The following is an 11702-nucleotide window of genomic DNA, read 5'->3' as shown; positions in this document are numbered from 1 at the left end:
GAGCCCGGGGGGCGGGGCCGCGCGTCGGGGCGGGACGCACGCCGGGGGCGGGGCCACGCCGGGGGCGGGGCCGGCGCGCGCGGGAAGCGCTGGCGGGCAGCGGCCGGCGCCCCCCGGCCTGCGCGCGCCATGGCCGTCTCCGTGCCCGGCTACTCGCCCAGCTTCAAGAAGCCGCCCGAGGTCCTGCGGCTCCGCCGGAAAAGGGCTCGGAGCCTGGGGGCCGCCCTCGAGCCGGCGCCGCGCCGCGCCGCCCTGGCGGCCGGGCTCCCCCTGCGCCCCTTCCCGGCCGCGGCGGCGGGGGGCCCCGGCGGCGGCCGCGCCCCGAGGAACCCCTTCGCGCGTCTGGACAACCGGCCGCGGGCCGCCCCGGAGCCCCCCGACGGGCCGGGCCGGGTGAGTGGGAGCCGGCGGCCTCGGGCTGCCTGGGCTGCAGAGGGGGCCGGTCCTCGGGTCCGGGGAGGAAACGGGGCGCCCCGAGCCCGGCCCCCTCCCCGCGGGGCGGGCCTGCGGGAAGCTGCGGCGGGGGAGGCGGGGCGCCCCGGGGTGCGGGGGGCCGAGGGGGCAGAGATCAGTGGGGAGGGGACCCCGAAAGGCCTGCAACCCCGCCCCCCGCCCCCCCCCCGCCGGGGGCGGAGCCGCGGCCCGGCGCGCGGGCTCTGTCCTCCCGCGGGGCCGTCCGTCCGTCCGTCCGTCCGCCCGCGGGAGGCTCCGGGTCAGGTCTCCCCCGCGCGGCCGCGAAGTTCAGGCACGAAACTGAAGCGAAACACGGGGGGACTCACTCGGCCGCGTGCGCACCTCAGTTTCTAGATTCTCATCAGGAAAACGATTTGCCGCGGGAAGAGACGTTTCCTGAGAGAACAGCCGTTCCCGCACCGCCCCAGGTAACACCGCGTCTTAAAGGCCCTGTAGGCTGAGGTGTAAGGTAACGGGCCTGCCGCGCTTTCCCGGAGTGGCGCCCGCGGCCTGAGGGGCGGGTCTCGAGCCGCTGGGGCGCGGGGGGCGGGGGGGGCGGGGGTCCCGCCGAGGCGGCGATGTCGTCAGAGGCCCCCGTGCCCGCGCAGGCCGGATGGAAACGGCCTCTCCATGGCCTCCTGGAAACGGTTCCCCTTACCTGTCCCCTTTTTGTGATGTCACCTGCAGGAGCTACTGTAATGTCGAGCAGGTTGACTCACATGGTGGGAGAAACTTGTCGAGGTCAGGAATTGCTCAAATGTGGACTCCAAAAACTGCCTCGCCTCGGTTACCTGCAGGTGTTTTTTAAAAGGTGTTTTTTAAAATGCTTGAAATTTTTTTCATTTTGATACCATTGTCAACAGTTTTTTCTTCTAATTATTATGAAAGTGGTACAGTGACTCCTCAACTCACTATATAAACCTGTATCCCCTGAGCTATGAAGTCTGCCCCCCTGCCAGCATCATGCCCAGCAACAAAAATTCCTCCCTCCCAGAGATAAATCACTGTTAACAGTGTGTGAAGTTCCTTGCAGATTTTTGCACAGCGTGTGTAGTGTCGTTTCGGTGTTGTTTATTTATACAGTTCATAAGATGTTGACTTTTCTGTGATCATGAATGTGAGCCGGTAAAAACCTGTAGACCGAGCGTATTTCCTTGGTACTCTGCTTACTTTTGTATTCTTTGTTTTCTGAAAGACTCCACATGTATCATTCTCCGAATCTGATACTCCATCCTCAGAAAGTACTGAATTACCTGTGGACTGGAGTATTAAAACGCGACTCCTGTTCACCTCTTCTCAGCCCTTTACTTGGGCAGATCATTTGAAAGCCCAAGAAGAGGCCCAAGGCCTTGTCCAGCATTGTCGGGCCACAGTGCTTACTCTGCCTCCAAGCATACAGGTAATTCTCCTAAAAAACTGCTGTGCTTCAAAGTAATAAGTGTAAAGTGTGCTTTTCAGCAATGTATCAGAGATATTTCTGTCCATTAAGTCTATCTCCTGACATTTAAAGACACAGCGTCTTAGTAAATTTTGTGTTTCCCAAATGGTGCATTCTCACAAGTTTTTTGTTTGTTTTTTAAAGATTTATTTATTTATTTATTTATTTATTTATACAAGCACTGGGTACAGTCAGAAGCATGGGAGGGTGAGAGAATTCACCAGAGCCAGAGCGGGGAGCAGAGCAGGCAGACTGACGAAATACACTGCTGAGGGGAGCAGCGGGCGTGGCAGGAGAGGTCTGTGCTCCATGTGGGGCCCTCACCATCAGCCAGGGATCGAACTGTTATGCAGCAACCCCGATATAAAACGGGTTGCCTGGCTGTAGGTCCTCACCCGCGCGCTTAAAAGGGACCTGTTAATACTCCACTACAGGCACACACAAAAGGTTAATAAAAGGTTTATTTTACAAGGGAAAAGGAAATAAGGAAAATGGACAACTCAGGGAGAAAATAGGGAAATAAAGTCTTTAATGCATCCTACCCGATCCGCCAACCTGGAAACCCAAAGTCACTCTCAGAGCTGGCCGGACGCTGTAAGCTGGTGGAGAGCCAAAATGGGGGGACCCCCAAAGCCCACGTGTCTGCCTTTTATATCCACCTGGCTGCTTAACCCCACCCTCAGGTCCCAGCTACCTTCCCTTGGGTGGTGATGGGATTTGGAGTTCCCAGTGTCTTTGGCTTTGGCCTGGGGTGGGGGTGGAGTCCACAAAGCCTGTATGGAATTAGCTTTAGGACATCCTGTTCCCCCTAACAGAACCAGCACTGCAGAGGCTGCAGGCGGCTTTGCAGCTCAGTGCTCAGCAGCTGTGCCACTGGGGAGGCACTTTTCTTTTCTTTTCTTTTCTTTAAGATTTATTTATTTATGCATGCAAGAGCTGGGGTACAGGCCAGAGTTGGGGGGGGTGAGAGGATTCACCAGAGACAGAGTGGGGAGCAGAACAGGCAGACTGACTGAAATACACTGCTGAGGGGAGCAGTAGGGAGACAGGAGAGGTCTGCTGTGCCATGTGGTTTTCTCCCTGGCCGGCTGGGGATCGAACTCGTGCTGCAGAGGCTGCCGATTGGTTCGTAGTGCTGTACTTAACCCTTTGCGCCACCCAGGAGGCCCTCTCACAAGTTTTTGATGTTTTTTATCAGATTCAGTTTCTGTCCATTAAAATCCTGAGATTTAGTGTATGTTGTAGGCAGTTGTTTACTAAAGTCTTTTGGGAAAAAATATAAGGAAAAGGAATGAAAGCAATTGAGCAATTGCAAAGCAGATTGGTTATTTCCTTGATCTTTTTTTTTTTTTTTTACATTACCACATGTGTTGTCTGACAGTTTCTGTGAGTCACTTATCGGAAGTGACTTAGATGGGTCCTTAAGGTCTCATAAGGCCACACAAGGTGTCAGTCAGGTCTGTGGTCTCATCTAGTGCTTGACCAGGGAAGACCCACATCTAACCTCACTGATCTTGTTGGCAGAGTTCAGTTCTTTGAGAATTTCCGTTTGTGCTCTCAGTTGGAAGCCGTCGCAGCTCTTGCCATGTGGGATTCTCCAAAAATGATCACTTGGCTTCCTCAAAGCTCAGATTTGATTAATTTGCTAGAGTGACACAAAGGAGACAGGAATCCCGTTTACTCAGTAGACAATATACTGAAGAGACAAATCATCAGCCAGATCAAAGAGAGCATAGTGTTGCGGTATGGGGAAGAGGCGCAGAGCTTCCATGCCCTCTTCAGTGTGCATTCTCACCCAGGTCTTCAAATGTTCAACCTGGAAACTCCTGTCTTCCTGATTTTCTTACACAATGTAAGCTGGGTTTTATTTAGTTTAATGCACTAATTGCTGCCTAGGTTGTAAATTTAGTAGTTAATGAGTTCTAGAATTTTTTTTTTAAGTTTTATTTATTTATGCATACAAGAACTGGGGTACAGGCTGGAGGTGCCAGGGGTGAGAGGATTCACCAGAGACAGAGTGGGGAGCAGAACAGGCAGACAGACCAAAGTACACTGCTGAGGGGAGCAGCGGGCAAGACAGGTGTGGTCTGCTGTGCCGTGTGAGTAGCTCCCTGGCTGTGGGATAGAACTTGTGCTGCAGTGGCTGCAGATTGCTTCATAGTACTGTGCTTAACCCCCCTTGTGCCACCAGGGAGGCCCTCTAGAATGGGTTTAAAGAAATGTTATTGCACTATTTTCAAGCAGCTTATCAACTCAAAAGAGGTTGGAAGGGATTACCTAAAAGAGGCCTTGGTACATCTTTGTCAATAAATAGCTCAGAACAATTTGTGGTTTCACATCGGTTTTTACTTGGCTGTTTTCAAAACAGCATTATGAGGGGAGGCGCGGTGGAACACAGTGTTACCCCGTCACACATACTCGACACAGACACCCTCCTGGTAAGAGTCATTTAATGAAGAAGAAGAATGTTCCATCTGTGTTAAGTGTTCCTTTTGATTGAAATCTGGCTTAACAGACTGTGATTGCTGACAAGAGATTTTCACAGACAACAATGAACTGTATTTTAGCCCTTGTAGCAGTTATTAACACTTTCCAGTAGGAAACATTAAAGATTCTGAGAAAAAGTGTTTAGTGCATTTAGTGTTTAAGTGAAATTCTATATGTGTAATAGGGCAAAAATACCACCTAATCTCATCTCTGGATTTTAGGATCCCAAACTATCTACTGAACTCCGATGCGCCTTCCAGCAGAGCCTTGTCTATTGGGTTCACCCATCCTTTTCTTGGCTCCCACTGTTTCCTCGTATTGGTGCTGACAGAAAAATGGCTGGAAAGACAAGCCCATGGTCACATGATGAAACCCTGCAGCATAACTTAATGAGTGACTGGTAAGATTCTTAAAAACTTCTGTAATTTCATTTTAGAAGTTTTCTCCCATTATTTATTTTTTTAAAGATATATTTATTTATTTATACAAGCACTGGGTACAGTCAGAAGCGTGGGAGGGTGAGAGGATTCACCAGAGCCAGAGCGGGGTGCAGAGCAGGCAGAAGGACCAAAGTACACTGCTGAGGGGAGCAGCGGGCGGCAGGAGAGGTCTGTGCGCCCTGTGGGACCCTCCTCCGGTGGCCGGGGAGCAGCCGGGGATCAAACCGGCACTGCAGAGGCTGTGGGCAGCTTCGCAATCCAGCGGGCAACCCAGCGCTCAACCGCTGCGCCACTGGGGCGGCCCCCATTATTTTATTTGAGATGTGTAACTGTGTAGTGGCATAGGATCTCTATGTCCTTCTGAATTATTTTATCTAAATTGTTAATAACCAGAAGTTAAATTGTTTACTTTCTTAGCTGTCATTTGCTCTTATGCAATTGTAGAATGTATGTGTATGTTTAAATATACACACCACACACACACATCACACACACACATCACACACACACCCCTCCCCTCCCCGGTGGCGCAGCGGTTGAGCGCTGGGTTGCGAAGCTGCCCGCAGCCTCCGCAGTGCCGGTTTGATCCCCGGCTGCTCCCCGGCCACCGGAGGAGGGTCCCACATGGCGCGCAGACCTCTCCTGCCGCCCGCTGCTCCCCTCAGCAGTGTACTTCGGTCCTTCTGCCTGCTCTGCTCCCCGCTCTGGCTCTGGTGAATTCTCTCACCCTCCCATACTTCTGACTGTACCCAGTGCTTGTATGAATAAATAAATAAATAAATAAATAAATAAATAAATCTTTAAAAAAAAAATACACACACACACACATAATTCTTTAATGTTCTTGGCCCTGGCTTTTGTCTCAGAAATTTCTCAGGAAAAAAGCCAGCATGAATTATCAGTTAAATTTTGTTTAAAGAGACAGCAATTTTTAGGTTATAGACACTATTTGTTAAGTATTAGGAAGTTGTTAGTTGCTTGTGACAATTTCAGTCCTTTGAAAGCCAAGTTGTATATAACAGCAAAAAGTTCAAACCATTAATATTTATGTTGTGGGGCCTTCTCGGTGCCACAGCGGTTGAGCGCTGGGTTATGAAGCTGCTCGCACCCTCTGTAGCGCCAGTTCGATCCCCGGCTGCCGGGTGAGTGTCCCACATGGTGCGCAGACCTCTCCTGCCACCTGCTGCTCCCTTCAGCAGTGTACTTTGTCAGTCTGCCTGTTCTGCTCCCAGCTCTGGCTCTGGTGAATTCTCTCACCCTCCCGCGCTTCTGACTGTACCCAGTGCTTGTATAAATAAATAAATCTTTAAATAAATAAATAAAAGAGAATGTCTGATGTTGATTATATTAAAAAAAAAATGTTGTGTTTTAAATCACATAGGTGAATAACAAACTGAATTAAACAAATTTAAATTTTTGGTATTGCATTAAATGTTTAAAAACATCTAAAGAAAAGTCTTTTGTTTCATAGGTCTGTGAGCTTTACTTCTCTATATAATCTGCTGAAGACAAAACTTTGCCCCTATTTCTACGTCTGTACATACCAGTTTACTGTCCTGTTCCGTGCAGCAGGATTAGCAGGAAATAATGTAATCACGGCTCTCATGTCTCCTACAACTAGAGGTATAAGAGAAGCTATGAAAAATGAAGGTAAGACAATAGGTTTACAATGAGAATAACACTATATAAACACTTTTTCCTTAAAAGCTAAAATTTTGTCTTTTACCAGTTTTATCTTTATTATTTTAATGCTTTACTTCTGATTTTCTTCCTGCAATTATTTAAGCTGTCCCTTATACTTAACTTTAAATTAGTGGTGGTCCTTTCTCTGATTTCTAAACACTGGAAAGTCACTATCTGAATATATTCTTCTAGAAATTCTAATATAAATTACCTATACCCTTTAAATAAGTGATTTTCTAACTAGTTGGCTCATATTGGATCATAAAATTTCATAAACTCAAACAGCACTATTTAAAAAACTGACAAGAAAGTAGAATATACTTTATGAAAGAGTATCACACGTTCTGAGAGTATGTATTGTTTCGAAGTGTTGTGTCTATATTGTGTATTATGGGCAGCAATCAGGAAAGCTTAAAAGCTACTGCTTCCATTGATCAAGTGTAAAAATTAATCATTTTCAAATCCCTTATTCTCTAAAAGTAGTACATACCTGTTAAGTTCTCCAAGATTAAAAGCACAGCTACTTTTTTTCTCTTCTCATGAAGGTATTGAATTTTCTCTGCCCTTATTAAAAGAAAATGACCATAAGGAGAAGAAAGCATCTGGAACAAGCTTGGAAGATGGAGAGTATGTGATTCAAGTAACCTATAACATCATCCAGTGACTTGTGGACTTACTGCAGTAGTTTTGTAGAGGAAACAGCTTTGTGGAATGGAACTCTCACTAACTACAGTAATTTCCTAGGGAGCAAGCAATTAGTGATGAAGATGAAGAAGAAAGTTTTTCCTGGCTGGAAGAGATGGGTGTGCAAGATAAAATTAAAAAACCAGACATGCTGTCCATCAAGCTGTATCCTTTGAATTCCTGTTAAACGTGATTAGAATTTCCATTGAACTAATGTAGAAGTAACTACTTAATAGACTACACTCTTTTTTTTTTTTTTTTTACACTACACTCTTAAATTAGGGCCATATTAAAACTAATTATCGTGGACTTAATTTACAAACCCCTGAATACCCATAAGTTATGTACAACTATTATTAAACCTTTTTAAGTTAAAGCACTCATTTTGGTTAAGTTTGTTGGGGGAACCACCTTTTTTTTTTTTTTTTCTTAGAAAAGTTTATTTTAAGAAAAAGAATAAAGACTCCCAGGTATAAGGTACCTGGGAGGGGCCCAGATGAGCCCCCACCTTATTTTTAAAATACTTATTTTGTAGAACTGGGGTGAAGGCCAGAGCTATGGTAGGGTGGGACAGGGTGATGAGAGAATTCACCAGAAACAGAGTGGGGGGCAGAACAGGTGAATTTACTGAAATACACTGCTAAGGGGAGCAGCAGGCAAGACAGGAAAAGTCTGCTACACAATATGTGAGTTAGCAACCTGGCCGGGGATCAAACTTAGACCATAGTGGTGATTTTGCTGAGACTTAAACTCTAGGCCACCAGGAGGCCCCAGAACAGGCAGATTTACTGAAAGACACTGCTAAGGGAAGCACTGGGCGAGACTGGAGAGGTCAGCTCCCTGAGGCTGGGGATAGTGCTGATATTTAACCAATCCCTAGGCCCCAAGGGAGGCCCTCACCTTATTTTTAATTGGAATAACATTGCCTTACAACCTTGTGCTTTAGAGGTGTAGGGTCTCCTCTTTCCGATGGTGTTACTGTCAGTCTACCAAGCCCACCATCATAATCCACTGTGCTTCCTCCTCACTTTGTCCTTGCCCCGCCACCTGTCTGGTAGCCTCAGTTCTACAGTTACAGGTCTAGGATTTATTACTGGTTTAGCTTTATCTGACCCTTTGTTTTTATATTCCACATTAGAATGACTCCATCCTGTATTGTTCTCCTGACTTACTTCAGTTAGTATAATTGCTCCAGTTCCATCCATGTTGTCACAAATGGCAAGTCATATCCCAATGTATAATGAACCATGTATTTCTGACCCACTCATCCGTATTTGGGCATTTAGGTGGTTTCCATAGCTCGGCTATTGTAAGTAGCGCTGCAGTGAACCTAGGAATGCATATTTCCCTTGAAATTAGTGTTCTTGTATTTGAGTAGATACTTAGAAGAAGAATTGCTGGGTCATACAGTAGATTCATTTTCACTGTTTTGAGAAAACTTCCTACTATTGTCCATAGCTGACCGGTCTACATTCCCAACAGTATAGAAGAGTTCCTTTTTCTCTGTATCCTCACCAACAATTGTTGAAACAACCTATTGTTGACTCTAGAAATTGTTAGTTTTTCAATCAGTAAATTCATCAAATAGAAACTATGTTCATTTAGGCATGTGCTTTACAATTGCAGTCACAAGGGGTAGAAAGAGATTTTCCAGTTTGAAATGGGTGGGGTAGGGTCCCAGGAGACTCAGAATCTAGACAATTGCTCTTCCTATTGGTAAGGGATTTGCATTTGCAACTTCCTTGATTGTTATCTCAGGCGAAGAGAGAAACATGAAGTACAAATGGATCACAGACCTGAGTCTGTTGTGTTGGTAAAAGGAATGAACACGCTGACGTTGCTGAATTTTTTGATCAACTGTAAGAGTTTAATTGCTACCTCAGGTGCCCAGGCAGGACTTCCACCAACCCTCCTGTCCCCTGTAGCATTCCGAGGTGCCACCATGCAAATGCTTAAGGTAAAAACAATTCCTAACAAGGCTAATGCACTTTTTTTTTTTTAATAATAAATTTTATTTTTATATTCCCCCATACAATTGCAAATGCCCCATTCTGACCCCAATCCCTCCCCCCTACCCCCCACCCCCCAAAAAGTGTCTCTGGTTCATAGTTTTTTGTTGATTTTGATTTTCACTTTCTTATAGTTATTCATTTTCCTGGTCCCTTATTTAAGTTTTCTAGATTCCTGCTATGAGTGAGACCATCCGGTATTTTTCTTTTTCTTTTTGGCTTATTTCGCTGAGCATGATCCCTTCCAGCGCCATCCATGTTGCTGCAAATTGCATGTGTTTATCTTTTTTGAATGCTGAGTAATATTCCATGGTGTATATGGACCACATCTTCTTGATCCAGTCATCTATTTTTGGGCATTTGGGCTGTTTCCAAAGCTTAAGGCTAATGCACTTTTAAAGTACTTTTCTTTTACATAAGGTCAGATTTGTAAGAACTCTTGGCATCTTCACTTGTTGCACTTTTGCTTTCCTACCTATGAAAATTCTGATTGTTATCAGAGGAATTATATAAAGATATGTGAATTAGTGTTTTACTTGGATTACATGAAAATAATTTTTCTTAGGTAATTTGCAAGCAAAATCGCTTTATTTTCCTTTTGACAGAAGGAAAATTTTCTTAATCTTGTTTCCTATCTTAAGTAATGAAAGAACATAGCCAATAGTGTAATAAGTCTCAAAACCCGGATCATGAGTGAAAAGATTAACTTTACATCCATATTGTTGAGAAAATTATAAATGTAAATATATACTATGTTAATAACAATCAATTTTGTGTTTTCAATATTCTGCATTGAAAGTATGTTACTAAATATTTTAAAAGTTATATTGTGGTACAATGTACTTTAAACAGGCAGTGCCATTATTTGGAGAGGATGCTGGAGAGTTGAGAATTTACTAATGATACATTTACATAATATTCTTTTGATGTCTTAGGAACTAATTTTGATCCATTAACTATTAAAGAGTAGAAAACCCAAATGAAACGTTACTGAACATTTTAGCTAGGTAACCATTTCTTCATTAACTTTAGGCAAGAAGTGTAAATGTGAAGACACAAGCTCTTTCTGGATACAAAGATCAATTTAGTTTGGAGATTACAGGTCCAGTCATGCCTCATTCTCTACATTCTGTGATGACATTACTCAAATCTTCACAGAGTGGGTCATTTTCTGCAGGCCTGTTTACACATGAGCCAACTGCTGTATTTAATATCAGCCCACCAGTAGATGAAGTTCTAAATAAGGTAAGTAAATGATCATAAACAGGTTAGTTGTAACTAGTGTCCTCAAACTAGCTGGAGGAAATGTCTGTAAGATGTCACTGTCCATTGTAAGTACTAAGAGGAAGGGATGATGTGTGTAAACCATTCTATGAGGTTGATCTTATGAATTAAGGATATAGCACTCAACAGTAATTCAAGAACTACTTCCAGAAGAAAAGCCAAGTCATAATTTCATTGTCCTCTCAAATCCTTGATGTTGCCCGATCTCTTTAAGTTATTCGTTTTAACTTTGCACATATTTTTATTTAAAGGTTGTAATTAACTGCTGTCACAAAGCAGAAATTCTTAGGGTCAGCTTCTGCTGATGAGAATTACCACCTCTTACCGTATAAACAGAAAAAAGCCATTTTGCCGGTCTATGTGGAGGTTAGGATCTGTTCAAATGCTTTATTGACTTGTAATACAAATTTTTACAGGAAACTGTTCATGAGGAGCTTGCCAGCTGCGGGTTGCACCCCAAGACTCTAGATCAACTTAGTCAAATACCATCACTGGGGAAATCATCTTTACGACATGTGGAAATGAATGACTACTATTATAGTTGGAGACCCTGAGCACCACAGTAAGCCTAAAAGGAATCTTTGAGGAAAAAAAGCCTTCTAAGCAAGGAAATTCAAGATTCTTATACCTTTGGCTTTAAAGTTCATTTTGGAATTTAAAAAGAACGGAACTTTAAAGTATTCAAATGTTCATAAACTTTTTTGTAACATGCACTGAGCAGGATTAAGATTTTAAATATTTTTACTATTTTGCAGATTAGATGCTAAAATAACTTTCCTTTGAAACCTTCAAATAACTTGGAAAATTCTATATCCCTAGTTATAAACTGCTACAAATTAATGTCCGCATTTCCTTGCCAAATGGGAAATTGAGGCTTAACCTAGTAGCAAGCACCTCACCATATTGTAACTAATGATATCAGGACAAACTATTTACCAGTTTACCAAGGATTAAAGGTTGTAGGCGCTTTTAAACTTTAGTGGCTTTCCTACTGATTTACAGTTCCTCTAGTCGCAAATTTACTAAAATTTGGCTTTATTTATAATTGCATGTTAATTTGGGTAAGGATTTTGTGTTCCGTATAGTAGTGCTGGAGTTATAAAGTATGCTCAGCTGTCATGGTCAAGTATACTTAATGTTCTTGCAGGTATTTGTGTGTGAGTGTGTGTGTGTGAGTGTGTGTGTAACAAAATGTTCTTAAATAAAAGTGCTTAGAAATCTAAA

The 11702-nt window shown here is 44.1% G+C and overlaps 1 protein-coding gene across 1 annotated transcript; it reads left to right on the top strand.

Moving 5' to 3' along the window:
* Positions 1–129: 129 nt before the first annotated feature.
* DONSON (DNA replication fork stabilization factor DONSON) lies at positions 130–11032 on the top strand (the record flags this gene model as incomplete). The annotated part of the gene is made up of 10 exons (XM_084232747.1): positions 130–393; positions 801–881; positions 1649–1852; positions 4600–4778; positions 6290–6468; positions 7047–7128; positions 7246–7350; positions 8944–9142; positions 10227–10439; positions 10895–11032. The coding sequence occupies 10 exons, from the start codon at positions 130–132 to the stop codon at positions 11030–11032; spliced, it is 1644 nt and encodes a 547-aa protein (XP_084088873.1).
* Positions 11033–11702: the final 670 nt, after the last annotated feature.

The sequence above is a fragment of the Talpa europaea genome (assembly GCF_964194135.1).
Source record: "Talpa europaea genome assembly, chromosome: 4".
Classification (NCBI taxonomy): Eukaryota; Metazoa; Chordata; class Mammalia; order Eulipotyphla; family Talpidae; genus Talpa; species Talpa europaea.
The sequence above is the reverse complement of the archived record's forward strand: the minus strand, read 5'-3'. Positions and strand labels throughout refer to the sequence as shown.